This window comes from Heterodontus francisci, chromosome 7 (genome assembly GCF_036365525.1).
Source record: "Heterodontus francisci isolate sHetFra1 chromosome 7, sHetFra1.hap1, whole genome shotgun sequence".
Taxonomy (NCBI): Eukaryota; Metazoa; Chordata; class Chondrichthyes; order Heterodontiformes; family Heterodontidae; genus Heterodontus; species Heterodontus francisci.
Window position 1 is genome coordinate 79312920 of NC_090377.1, and position 14966 is coordinate 79327885.

The 14966-nt window shown below is 47.5% G+C and overlaps 1 protein-coding gene across 3 annotated transcripts in view; it reads left to right on the forward strand.

Annotated features, from left to right (window-relative positions):
* The first annotated feature begins 6846 nt into the window (after positions 1 to 6846).
* The window catches only part of rbm45 (RNA binding motif protein 45), a 120180-nt gene continuing 112060 nt past the window's right edge, over positions 6847 to 14966 (forward strand). For all 3 annotated transcript variants that reach the window (XR_010975379.1, XR_010975380.1, XM_068035499.1), the window contains exon 1: positions 6847 to 7181. Coding sequence is in view for 1 of the 3 variants with exons in the window: in XM_068035499.1 (XP_067891600.1) it covers positions 6906 to 7181 (276 nt within the window). In the remaining 2 variants the exon portion in view is untranslated. The remainder of the gene's footprint in view (positions 7182 to 14966) is intronic.

Genomic DNA, 14966 nt, shown 5'->3' on the forward strand with positions numbered 1-14966 from the left:
TCTGTGAAGAAGTTTTTGTTCATGTTTGATTTAGAGATACAGCACTGAAACAGGCTCTTCGGCCCACCGGGTCTGTGCCGACCATCAACCACCCATTTATACTAATCCTACACTAATCCCATATTCCTACCACATCCTCACCTCTCCCTATATTCCCCTACCACCTACGTATACTAGGGGCAATTTATAATGGCCAATTTACCTATCAACCTGCAAGTCTTTTGGCTGTGGGAGGAAACCGGAGCACCCGGAGGAAACCCACGCAGACATAGGGAGAACTTGCAAACTCCACATAGGCAGTACCCAGAATTGAACCCGGGTCGCTGGAGCTGTGAGGCTGCGGTGCTAACCACTGCGCTGCCCTATATTGCTTTTTTTACAAATTATTTTAAATCTGTGACACTCACTCTCAATCCTTTCATGAGTGGGAACAGTTTCTCTCTATCTACTCTGTCCAGACCTCTCATGATTTTGAGATAACTCTATCAAATCTCCTCTCAGCCTTTTTTCCTCCAAGGAAAACAGTCCTAACTTCTCTAACTGAAGTTCCCTATCCCTGGAATCATTCTCGTGTATCTTTTCTGCACCCTCGCTAATGCCTTCACATTCTTTCTAAAGCATGGTGCCCAGAACTGGACGCAGTACTCCAGCTGAGGCCGAACTAGTGTCTTATACAAGTTCAACATAACTTCCTTGCTCTTGTACTCTATACTCCTATTAATAAAGCCAAGGATACTGTATGCTTTATGAGCCGCTCTCTCAACCTGTCCTGCCACCTTCAATGACTTCTGCACATATACACCCAGGTCCCTCAGCTCCTGACACGATGGGCTCTTGCTGTGCTGTAAATTTTTTATAATTCTAACGAAATAGGAAAATGCATTTTGAAAATGATTTGCGAGTGTGAAAAGCAAAAATTTTCCATACTTCAGGCACTGCGTCTATGCGAGAAATAGAGACATAGAGTTATACAGCACAGAAACAGGCCCTTCGGCCAATCGTGTCCATGCCGGCCATTAAACAGCTAACTATTCCAATCCCATTTTCCAGCACTTGGCCGTAGCCTTGTATGCTATGGCTTTTCAAGTGCTCATCTAAATATTTCTTAAATGCTGTGAGGGTTCCTGCTTCTACCACCTCTTCAGGCCGTGTGTTCCAGATTCCAACCACCCTCTGGGTGAAATTTTTTTTCCTGAAATCCCCTCTAAATCTCCTGCCCCTTACCTTAAATCTATGCCCCCTGGTTATTAAACCCTCCGCTAAGGGAAAACGTTTCTTCCTATCTACCCTATCAATGCCCCTCATAATTTTGTATACTTCAATCATATCTCCCCTCAGCCTTCAATGCTCTGAGGAAAACAACCCTAGCCTTTTACTTATTTATTTTATTTATTTACTTAGAGATACAGCACTGAAACAGGCCCAAAGGCCCACCGAGTCTGTGCCGACCATCAACCACCCATTTATACTAATCCTACATTAATCCCATATTCCTACCACATCTCCACCTTTCCTCAATTCCCCTACCACCTACCTACACTAGGGGCAATTTACATTGGCCAATTTACCTGTCAACCTGCAAGTCTTTTGGTTGTGGGAGGAAACCGGAGCACCTGGCGGAATCCCACGCGGTCACAGGGAGAACTTGCAAACTCCACACAGGCAGTACGCAGAATCAAACCCAGGTCGCTGGAACTGTGAGGCTGCAGTGCTAACCACTGCGCCACTGTGCTGTCTTTTCAGTCTCTCTTCATAGCTGAAATGCTCCAGCCCAGGCAACATCCTGGTGAATCTCCTCTGCACCCTCTCCAGTGCAATCACATCCTTCCTATAGCGAGGCAACCAGAACTGCACATAGTACTCCAGCTGTGGCCTAACTAGCGTTTTGTACAGCTCCATCATAACCTCCCTGCTCTTATATTCTATGCCTCGGCTAATAAAGGCAAGTATCCCAAATGCCTTCCAAACCGCCTTAACCACTGCGCCGCTGCCTTCAGTGATCTGTGGATAAGTACACCAAAGTCCCTCTGACCTTCTGTACTTCCTAGGGTCCTACCATCCATTGTATATTCCCATGCCTTGTTAGTCCTCCCGAAATGCATCACCTCACACTTCTCAGGATTAAATTCCATTTGCCACAGCTCCGCCCATCTTACCAGCCCATCTATATCGTCCTGTAATCTCAGGTTTTCCTCCTCACTATTTACGACACCTAGAGGACAATGGTGGGAGCTGATGAAATGTTTTATTACTTGCACCCCCTTCCTCCACCCCCTCCCCCCCACTCCCCCTTCCCAGCTCCCCCCTCGTGCCCCCCTCCCAGCTCACCCCCCTCGCACCCACTTCCCCCCACCCCCCGCACCATCTTCCCCTGCAGCCCCCTTCTCAGCTCCCTCTTGCACCCCTTTCCCCCCACCCCTTCCCCTCCCCCTTCCCCCCCACCGGCATCCACCTATCCCTGAGCAGGGGCCCTAACAACCACACTGCCTTGTGGGCATCTCGGGAGAGACCAAGGCTAAGGGAGTAAACCCGACCAGAAAATCCAAAGCGGAACCCCGAAGGCGGTCATGTGTCACCTTTGGCATGTTTCCGGCAGTTCCTGCAGCCATACTGGTGCCAAACGTCATGCTCTGCACTCCTTTAGACCCCACCAGGAAGGACGAGAGGGGGGTTCTGATGCTTGGGCAACTCACAACCTCCATACATCCGCCCAAACATGCACCATGGAGAGGTCACTCCATAGTCGCCTCACAGCGACCAAAACAACAGGGAAGGCAGCGGTTACAGGTTATAAGTCCAGCTCAATTGGCGTAGAGACTGGGCGCCATAGGTTGCCTTTGTCGGTGGGAGAAGTCATCGCATCTCACTGGACAGCTACCACCCGTCTCAAACCGGGCAGCCCCTAATCAGTAAGGTTCTGACCCGCCACAGTCCACCTGCTTCAATGGGTACTTGGAGCTCAGGGTCATTGCCCGAAAAGTGGACTGCAACACCACACCAAACAGCACAACAAAAAAAGGAAAGGTACCAGCCCTTCGTTTTGAAAGCTGGAACGTCAGAACTGTGTGTCCTGACCTGTCGGAAGACCTTACACAAATCAACGATTCTTGGAAGACCACCATCATTAACAACGAGCTCAGTAGACTCAATGTGGACATTGCAGCACCTCAGGAGACACACCTCCCTGCAAGCGGATCTCTAAGAGAGCAAGACTACACCTTCTTCTGGCAGGGTAGGGATCCTGAAGAACTAAGACAGCATGGAGTAGGCTTCGCCATCAGAAACTCTTTGCTCAGCATGATAGAGCCACCTTCAAATGGCTCAGAACGCATACTGTCCATCCGACTGCTCACCGCCTCTGGTCCAGTACACCTACTCAGCCTCTATGCTCCAACACTCTGCTCCCCACCTGAAGCTAAAGACCAGTTCTACGAGGAACTCCATAATATCATTAGTAGCATCCCCAATACCGAACATCTGTTCCTGCTGGGGGACTTTAACACCAGGGTTGGGGCCGACCATGATTCATGGCCCTCCTGCCTTGGGCGCTATGACATTGGAAGGGTGAATGAGAATGGACAGAGACTGCTTGAGTTGTGTACCTATCACAACCTCTGCACCAACTCGTTCTTTCATACTAAACCCTGTCACCCGGTTTCTTGGAGGCACCCAAGATCACATCGTTGGCACAAGCTGAACCTCATCATCACAAGGCAAGCCTCTTTAAACAGCGTTCAAATCACACGCAGCTTCCACAGTGCGGACTGCGACACCGACCGCTCCCTGGTGTGCAGCAAGGTTAGACTCAATCCAAAGAAGCTGCATCACTCCAAGCAAAAGGGCCACTCGCACATCAACACTAACAGAATTTCTTATCCACAGCTGTTACATAAGTTTCTAAATTCACTTGAAAAAGCCCTTCAAAACACTCCTACAGGGGATGCAGAGACCAAATGGGCCCACATCAGAGACGCCATCTATGACTCAGCAATGATCACCTATGGCAAACGTGTGAAGCAGAATGCAGACTGGTTTCAATCTCACTTTGAAGAGCTGGAACCTGTCATAGCCGCTAAGTGCATTGCACTGTTGAACTACAAGAAAGCCCCCAGCTAGTTAACATCCGTAGCACTTAAAGCAGCCAGAAGCGCTGCACAAAGAACAGCCAGGCACTGCGCAAATGACTACTGGCAACACCTGTGCGGTCATATTCAGCTGGCTTCCGACACCGGAAACATCAGAGGAATGTATGATGGCATTAAGAGAGTTTTGCTTTTGGGCCATCAGGAAGATCACCCCCCTCAAGTCTAAATCAGGGGACACAATCACTGACCAACGCAAGCAAATGGACCGCTGGGTGCAGCACTACCTAGAAATGTACTCTTGGGAAAATGTTGTCACTGAGACCGCCCTCAATGCAGCCCAGTCTCTGCCAGTCATGGATGAGCTGGACATACAGCCAACAAAATCGGAACTCAGCGATGCAATTGATTCTCCAGCCAGCGGAAAAGCCCCTGGGAAGGACGGCATTACCCCTGAAATAATCAAGAGTGCCAAGCTTGCTATACTTTCAGCACTCTACGAACTGCTTTGCCTGTGCTGGGACAAGTGAGCAGTACCACAGGATATGGGCGATGCCCATATCATCACCCTCTATAAGAACAAGGGTGACCGCGGTGACTGCAACAACTACCGTGGAATCTCCCTGCTCAGCATAGTGGGGAAAGTCTTCGCTCGAGTCGCTTTAAACAGGCTCCAGAAGCTGGCTGAGCGTGTCTACCCTGAGGCACAGTGTGGCTTTCGAGCAGACAGATCCACCATTGACATGCTGTTCTCCCTTCGTCATCTACAGGAGAAATGCCGCAAACAACAGATGCCCCTCTATGTTGCTTTCATTGATCTCACCAAAGCCTTTGACCTCGTCAGCAGACATGGTCTCTTCAGACTACTAGAAAAGATCGGATGTCCACCAAATATACTAAGTATCATCACCTCATTCCATGACAATATGAAAGGCACAATTCAGCATAGTGGCACCTAATCAGACCCCTTTCCTATCCTGAGTAGCGTGAAACAGGACTGTGTTCTCGCACCTACACTATTTGGGATCTTCTTCTCCCTGTTCCTCTCACATGCGTTCAAGTCTTCAGAAGAAGGAATTTTCCTCCACACAAGATCAGGTGGCAGGTTGTTCAACGTTGTCCATCTAAGAGCGAAGACCAAAGTACAGAAAGTCCTCATCAGGGAACTCCTCTTTGCTGAAGATGCTGCATTAACATCTCACACTGAAGAGTGTCTGCAGAGACTCATCAACAGGATTGCGGCTGCCTGCAACGAATTTGGCCTAACAATCAGCCTCAAGAAAACGAACATCATGGGACAGGATGTCAGAAATGCTCCATCCATCAATATCGGCGACCACGTTCTGGAAGTGGTTCAAGAGTTCACCTATCTAGGCTCAACTATCACCAGTAACCTGGTGCAGAAATCAACAAGCACATGCGTAAGGCTTCCACTGCTATGTCCAGACTGGCCAAGAGAGTGTGGGAAAATGGTGCACTGACACGGAACACAAAGGTCCGAGTATATCAAGCCTATGTCCTCAGTACCTTGCTCTACAGCAGCGAGGCCTGGACAACGTATGTCAGCCAAGAGTGACGTCTCAATTCATTCCATCTTCGCTGCCTTCGGAGAATCCTTGGCATCAGGTGGCAGGACCGTATCTCCAACACAGAAGTCCTCGAGGCGGCCAACATCCCCAGCATACACACCCTACTGAGCCAGCGGCGCTTGTCATGGCTTGGCCATGTGATCCCCAAGGACACATTGTACAGCGAGCTCGTCACTGGTATCAGACCCACCGGCCGTCCATGTCTCCGCTTTAAAGACGTCTGCAAACGCGACATGAAGTCCTGTGACATTGATCACAAGTCGTGGGAGTCAGTTGCCAGTGATCGCCAGAGCTGGTGGGCAGCCATAAAGGCAGGGCTAACGAGTGGCAAGTCGAAAAGACATAGCAGTTGGCAGGAAAAAAGACAGAAGCGCAAGGGGAGAGCCAACTGTGTAACAGCCCCGACAACCAATTTTACCTGCAGCACCTGTGGAAGAGTCTGTCACGCTAGAATTGGCCTTTATAGCCACTCCAGGCTTTGCTTCACAAACCACTGACCACCTCCAGGCGCTTACCCATTGTCTCTCGAGACAAGGAGGCCAAAAGAAAGAAGATTTACGACACCACCAATTTTTGTGTCATCTATGAACTTACTTATATCTCCTGTATTCACGTCTAAATCATTATTGTACACTACAAACAGCAAAGGTCCCAGCACCGACTCCTGCGGTACATCACTGGTCACAGACTTCCACTCGCAAAAACAACCCTCTGCCTCCTGCCACTAAGCCCATTTTGGATCCAATTTGCCAAATTGCCCTGGATCCCATGGACTCTTACTTTCTTAATCTATCTCCCATGCGGGACCTTATGAAAATGAAGAAAATATTCAGGAATAAAAAAATTGAATTAGACTTGGTTTGAACTAGAAAAAGAGCCAGGGACCGCTGTAACAAACCGGCAAGGCTTCAGTGTCATATCCTGCTCCGATTACCTTTCCTTGATTTATATTTGAACGGGTAACGGTCGGAAATGCCCCTACAATGTAGATAATGGCTACAGTGCAACCAAACATTCAGTTGACTCCAAACCAGGGCGCGTTGTGAAGGGCAGCGCTGCGCAGCAAGAGCAGAGTCACCCCTCCTGCGTTACAGAGCAGGGGCGGGGCCCCCGCCGCCGCACGGTCGTCATATAGAGGGCGGGGTTCCGCACGCGCGTCATATAGAGGGCGGGGCCACCACTGTTGCGTCACAGAGAGGGAGGTTGGTAGTTTGTGTGTGTTGGATTTGTAGTCATGGAGGACAGTGGAAGCTCGCGCCCTATGGCGAAACTCGATCATCCGCCCAACAGCCGGCTCTTTCTGGTCATCAGTAAGTCGACGTCGGAGGAGGTGATCCGGGATAAATTTTCCTTCTTCGGGGAGATCCAGGACATTTGGGTGGTGCGGGACAAGCAGTCCAAAGAGCACAAGGGTATCGCGTACGTGAAGTTCGCCAAATCGTCGCAGGCCTGTAAAGCGATGGAGGACATGCATGGCAAGGCACTGACTGAGGACACCAAACCCATCAAGGTACGGCTTGGCCACCTCCCCCCTCTTTCTCACAATGGAGCCGGGTGGGCTCAATTTTCGTTTCTGAAGTCGCTCGGCCTAGTGAACCAGGCGGGAAGGTCGTATTTTACAACCTACTTTCGGGGCATCCATGCAGTAACCTAGTCCGGGTTGTTAATGGATGATTATTGTGGTATAGTAACGGCCTTTTCATCCTTAATTCTAAGATATTACGTTACAGTCAAAGCCGCGAAAGCGAATTTATCCGCTCCTCCATCACCCCCGACACCTCGTCCCCTTCCGGTGCAATCGCAGGAGGTGCAACACCTGCCCTTCTACTTCCTCTTTCCTCACTATCCAGGGCTCTCAACACTACTTCCAGATGAAGCAGCGATTTATTTGTACTTTCAATGTAGCATACTGTATTCGTTGCTCATAATGCAGTCTCCTTTACATTGGGAAGACCAAACGCCATTCAGCCCATCGTGTCTAAACTGGTCGAAAAATCTAGACGCCCAATCTAATCCCACCTTCCAGCAGCTGGTCGTTGGCTTACAGGTTACAGCACTTCAGGTGCACGTCGAGATATCTTTAAATTCTTTGAGGATTTCTGCCTCCACCACAGTTTCTGGCAGTGAATTCCAGACACCCGCCCCCTTCTGGGTGAAAAAGTTTCTCTGCATGTCACCTCTAATCCTTCTACCAATAACCTTAAATCTGTGCCCCCTGGTAACTGAATTCTCTGCCAGGGGAAACAGGTCCTTCCTGTCAACTCTATCTAGGCCCCTTATTTTTTTTAAAATTTATTTTAGAGATACAGCACTGAAACAGGCCCTTTGGCCCACTGAGTGTGTGCCGACCAACAACCACCCATTTATACTAACCCTGCAGTAATCCCATATTCCCTATCACCTACCTACACTAGGGGCAATTTACAATGGCCAATTTACCTATCAACCTGCAAGTCTTTGGCTGTGGGAGGAATCCGGAGTACCCGGCGAAAACCCACATGGTCACGGAGAACTTGCAAACTTTGCACAGGCAGTACCCAGAATTGAACCCGGGTCCCTAGAGCTGTGAGGCTGCGGTGCTAACCGCTGCGCCACTCTGCTGCCCAATTTTGTACATTTCAATTAAGTCACCCCTCAGCCTCCTCTGTTCCAAGGAAAACAGCCCTAGCCGATCCAATCTTTACTTGGATCTGCTACTTTCAAGCCCTGGCAAAATTCTTGTCGACTCCTCTATACTCTCTCCAGAGCAATTATGTCCTTCCTATAATGTGGTGACCGGAACTGCATGCAATACTCCAATTGTGCCCTAACCAGGGTTAATGCAGGTTGGGTGACTGATTTGCAGACCACCTCCACTGAGTCCTCAAGCATGACCCGGAGCTTCTGGTTGTTTGCCCTTTAAATTCACCACCTTGTTCTCATGTCCACATTTCCGTCCTCGGTCTGATGGGGTGTTCCAGTGAAGCTTGAGGAACAGCACTTCGTCTTCCATTAGGCACTTTACAGCCTTCTTGATTCAACATTGAGTTCAACAATTTCAGACCATAAGCCCCCACCTTTTTTGCTTTTTTTCACCACGTGCCAATCTTAAACTTGTTTTCCTTGTTTTTGCTTTTGGACAGAGCTGTTCATTATTCTGCCACTAACACTGTCTTTGAACAAATGTTTTGACTTTTACTGCAAATATTACCACTCCCTTTGCCTTTTATTCCATGACACCTTTGTCATTTAAACTCTCCCGCTCTCTACCCTATTGCAGATCATCCCTTTTGTTCTTCCTCCCCCTTCCCTCTTTAACAACATAAAACCCATCACATTTTTGTCTTCCTTCAGTTCTGAAGAAGTTATATTCAACTTGAAACATCAACTGTTTCTCTCTCCACAGATACTGCCAGACCTACTGAGTATTTCCAGCAATTTGTTTTTATTTCAGATTTCCAACATAGAGTTATACAGCACAGAAACAGGCCCTTTTGGCCCATATGGTTGCAACTGTTTTTGGCTCAGCTGGAGCTTTAAAATAACATTCACTCAGTTATTTTATCTGTGAAGTCAGGAAAGGGCTAGACCAGTATTGACACTAATTCTTTTTGCAAAAATTGAGTTATTTTTCTGAATAAAAATGGACAAAATTAGCTACTTGATTGAGGATAAATGCCAATTTTAATGAGAAAATGATAATTAGCTGAGATAAATGGAAAGAAAAATTGGTAAATAAGACTGTGAACTATCAAGGGAGTATTTTCAAACAGCAGATCATTAAGGTAAAGAGTAAACCTACAAACAATTGCATAACAAATTGAAAATAAAACGAGGCATATTACAAATTGAAGGATAATGTTAAGAAAATCGAGCTAAATCTAGCAAAAAAGCAAAGCCGTCTAGAAATGGTAAGAGGGTTTAAAATGTAGACTTGCAGGTAATGTAAAGGGAAGTAGTAAAGAGTTTTATGCACACAAAATTAAAAACAGTTTAACTAAGGGTAATGCTGATTAGAAATGAAAAAGAACCCCACCTCCCTTTTTTCCTTCCCTATTTCTTTTAAATACTTTGTATCCTTGAACATTAAGTGCCAGTCCTCACCCTTTTAAGCCACTTTTCCATTATTGCCATTATATCATATTCCCACATGCTATTTGTGCTTGAAGTTCGTCAACATTATTCACCACACTTTGTGTGTTTACCTACATGCATTCTCAAGCTGCATTTGTATTCCTCGTAGTTTTTAGTTTTCTCCTATTTAATATTCTACTTTTTTCTCCAGTACTATCCAGCACACTCACTCCTTTATGCATCTTATTCCTCTTTTCTACTCATATATGGTGGTGCCCACCCCCCCCGCCAATTTAATTTAAACCCTCCCTAATCATACTAGTGAACCTCTCATGAGAACATTTACCGCAGTCCTGTTGAGGTACAACCTGTCCCTTTTTGATTAGGTTCCAATGTCTCAAGAATCTGAAGCCCTCCCTCCTGCTCCATACCTTAAGTCACAGATTGATCCTCCCAACTTCCTATTTCTACTCTTCCAAATGCATGGCACGTTGCACTGGGGATAATCCAGAGCTTACTCCCTACAAGGTCCTTCTTTTAAAACTTCCTCCCAAGCTCCTGAAAGTCTGACCGTAAGACATCAATACCTGCCCTCTTTTTGTAGTTTGTACTGTGTACCACAACTTCTGACGCACTCCCTTCCCCCTGCAGAATATTTTGCACCCTGTCAGTGATGTCCTTTACCCTGACAGCAGGGAGGCAACACACCATGTGGGACTCTGACGGTTAGAGAAATACCTGTCTGTCCCCCAACCATGGAATCGCTTATAACCACTGCATTTCTACACTTTGCTGACTCCCCCTGACGTACAGTCCCTTGTCCATTGGTGCCATGGCCTGGACTGCACTGCTTCATGATGTCACTCCTTGCAGTCTCCAGTGCTGCATACCAGTTTGAGAGTGGCACACACCCTGAAGACTCCTGCCTCTTCTTACTCTTCTGGATGGCCACCCATCTTCTATCCTGAACACACTCTGCCAGTGGGATGGCCACTTCCTGGAATATACATTCCAGAAAACACTCAGCCTCCCTGATGTGACTCCAGGGAGATAGCAGCATAGTAATAATGTTGTTAGACTCGTAATCCAGAGGTCCAGACTAATGCTTCGGTGACATAAGTTCAAATCCAACCACGGCAACTGGGGGGGAATTTAAATTCAATTAATCTGGAATGAAATGCTTGTCTCATTAATAATCATGAAACTACTGCTTGTTATAAAAAAAAAAAAAAAAATTGGTTCGCTAATCTGCCATCCTTACCCAGTCTGGACGTACACGGACTCCAGATCGACAGCATTGTGGTTGACTTTCAATTGTCCTCTGAAATGGTGTAGTGATCAAACTGCTACAGGAAAAAGCACTGTAGGTTTCCCTACACTACATGGACTGCATCAGTTCAAGAAAGCGCCTCACCACCACCATTAAGGACAGCCAGTGTGAATTTGTAAAAGGGAGATCATGCTTGACTAATGTAATTGAACTTTTTGATGAAGTAACAGGAGGATGATGAAAGCAATGTGGTGCATGTTGTCTATATGGATTTTAAGAAAGGATTTGATAAAGTACCACATAAAATCGAGGCTCATGGAGTAGGAGGGGCAGTGTTCAATTGGATAAAAAATTGGCTTAAGGACGGAAAGCAGCGAGTTGTAGTAAATAATTTTGCAGACTGGAGGATGGTGGACAGTGATGTTCGCCAAGGGTCAGTGCTAGGATCACTTTTTTTTTTGCTATGTATAAATGACTTGCATCTTGGAATACAGAGTAGAATTTCAAAATTTGCTGATGATACCAAACTTGGAGGCGTGGCAAACCGTGATAGATTACAGAGTGGAGGAAGGATAGATTGGTCAAATTGAGTCGAGAGAGTCCGGCTGAACTCTGTGGTCTTATGACTTTCCCTCAGTGGTCCCGATGCTTCCGATTTAAAGATGTAGACAGTTGATTTAGCTGGGGAGTCTCGAACCAGGGGACATAATTTCAGAATAAGGGGGAAGCCACTTAGGACCGGGATGAGGAGAAATTTCTTTACTCAGAGGATTGTGAATCTTTGGAATTCTCTACCCCAGATGGCTGTGGAAGCTCAGTCATTGAGTATTTTTAAAGCAGAGATTGAAAGGGAGGCGGTATTAGTGGCTTTAGCGGGCTGAAAAGTAGATAAATCCCCAGGCCCAGATGAGATGCATCCCAGGCTGTTATGTAAGGCAAGGGAGGAGATTGCAGTATCTCTGACACAAATTTTCAAATACTCTGGCCACAGGAGAAATGCCAGAGGACTGGAGGACAGCGAATTTGATACTATTATTCGAGAACGGTATCAGGGATAAACTAGGTAATTACAGGCCAGTGAGTCTAACATCAGTGCGAGGGAAACTATTGGAAAAAATTATGAGGGACAGATTAATCTCCACTTGGAGAGGCAGGGATTGCAAGTTGTGAATGGTGGTGGACAATTAAACAACTAACTGAAGGAGGTGGCTCCACAAATATCTCCATCCTCAATGATGGGGGAGCCCAGCACATCAGTGCGAAAGATAAGGCTGAAGCATTTGCAACAATCTTCAGCCAGAAGTGCCAAGTTAATGATCCATCTTGGCCTCCTCCTGAACTCCCCAGCATCACTGATGCCAGACTTCAGCCAATTAGAAATCAAGAAACAACTGAAGGCACTGGATATTGCAAAGGCTATGGGCCCTGACAATATTCCGGCTAAAGTACTGAAGACCTATGCTCCAGAACTTGCCGTGCCCCTAGCCAAGCTGTTCCAGTACAGCTACAACGCTGGCATCTACCCTGCAATGTGGAAAATTGCCCAGGTATGTCCTGTACACAAAAAGCAGGACAAGTCCAACCTGGCCAATTACCGCCCCATCAGCCTACTCTCGGTCATCAGTAAAGTGATGGAAGGTGTCATCAACAGTGCCATCAAGCAGCACTTGCTTAGCAATAACATGCTCAGTGACGCTCAGTTTGGGTTCCGCCAGGGCCACTCAGCTCCTGACCTCATCACAGCCTTGGTTCAAACATGGACAAAAGAGCTGAACTCGAGAGGTGATGTGAGAGTGACTGCCCTTGACATCAAGGCAGCATTTGACTGAGTATGGCATCAAGGAGCCCTAGCAAAACTGAGGTCAATGGAAATCGGGGAATAACCTCGCTGGTTGGAGTCATACCTAGTGCAAAGGAAGATAGTTGTGGTTGTTAGTCAATCATCTGAGCACCAGGATATCACTGCAGGAGTTCCTCAGGGTAGTGTCCTAGGCCCAACCATCTTCAGCTGCTTCATCAATGACCTTCCTTCAATCATAAGGTCAGAAGTGGGGATGTTCGCTGATGATTGCACAATGTTCAGCACCATTCGTGACTCCTCAGATACTGAAGCAGTCCATGTAGAAATGCAGCAAGACTTGGACAATATTCAGGCTTGGGCTGGTAAGTGGCAAGTAACATTTGTGCCACACAATTGCCAGGCAATGACCATCTCCAACAAGAGAGAATCTAACCAGCTCCCCTTGAGATTCAATGAATGGCATTACCATCGCTGAATCCCCCACTATCAACATCCTGTGGGGGGTGGGGGGGGGGGTCACCATTTGGCCAGAAACTGAACTGGAGTAGCCATATAAATACCGTGGCTACAAGAGCAGTTCAGAGGCTAGGAATCCTGGGCGAGTAACTCACCTCCTGACTCTCCAAAGCTTATCCGCCATCTACAAGGCACAAGTCAGGAGTGTGATGGAATACTCTCCACTTGCCTGGATGGGTGCAGCTCCGACAACACTTCAGCTCGACACCATCCAGGACAAAGCAGCCCATTTGATTGCCACCCCATCTACAAACATTCACTCCCTCCACCACGACACACAGTGGCAGCAGTGTGTACCATCTACAAGATGCACTGCAGCAATGCGCCAAGGCTTCTTAGACAGCACCTTCCAAACCCGCGACCTCTACCAACTAGAAGGACAAGGGCAGCAAATGCATGGGAACACCGCCACCTGCAAGTTCCCCTCCAAGTCTCACACCATCCTGACTTGGAACTATATTGCCGTTCCTACACTGTCAATGAGTCAAAATCCTGGAACTCCCTAACAGCACTGCGGGTGTACCTACCCCACATGGACTGCAGCGGTTTAAGAAGGCAGCTCACCACCACCTTCTCAAGGGGAATTAGGGATGGGCAATAAATTCTGGCCTGGCCTGCGACGCTCACATTCCATGAATGAATTGAAGAAAAATCGAGGATAGTCAGCATAGCTTTGTCAGGGGGAGATCATGTCTAACAAATTTGATTGAATTTTTCGAGGAGGTGACTAGGTGTGTAAATGAGGGTAAAGCAGTTGATGAAGTCTACATGGATGTCAGTAAAAGCTTTTGATAAGGTCCTGCATGGGAGATTTCTTAAAGTAAGAGCCCAGGGCAATTTGGCAAATTGGATCCAAAATTGGCTTAGTGGCAGGAGGCAGAGGATGATGGTCAGGGTTGTTTTTGAGATTGGAAGCCTTTGCCCAGTGGTGTACCACAGGGTTCGGTGCTGGGACCCTTGCTGTTTGTAGTGCACATAAATGATTTAGACGTGAACATAGGAGGTATGATCAGTAAGTTCGCTGATGACAAGAAAATTCATTAAAGGAATCCTCTCAATCTCGGTGAAGCTAGTATATGATCACTGGAGATGCTTCATGCAAATCTCTGCCCGCTTCTCAGGCAGCTGCCATGACGCCTGGATCCTGCGCCAGTCCCAGCTGCCACCACTGTTCACTGAACTGGCTCAGATGGAGGGGTGGCTTCTTGGAGACTAGGGCTATCCCTTGCAGACGTGGCTCCCAACACCAATGAGAGACCCACCATTGTTGCAGAGGAATGATACAACGCCAGCCACTGAGCTACAAGAGCCGCCATTGAGCAGGCAATTAGCATGCTGAAAGAGCGCTTCCAATGCTTGGATGGATAGGGTGATGCCCTGTACTATGGGCTGAAAAGGCCAGCTCCTTTCTTTGCTGCTCTGTCTTTGCACAAGTACGCACCCAATAGAGGAAGGCCTGGCATAATGAGAATAGACGTCAACAGGATTCCTCCTCTGACTATGAGGATGCTGAGGACCTACAACAGGAAAGGCGCATGGGAGGGCAGATGGCACCCAGGCTCTGCACGCAGGGCTAGCTCACCTGCTGTGCACCAGTCCACATTTGCAGCATCTCTCTGTAAACCATGACAGGCAGCAGCTGATTGGCTCAATGT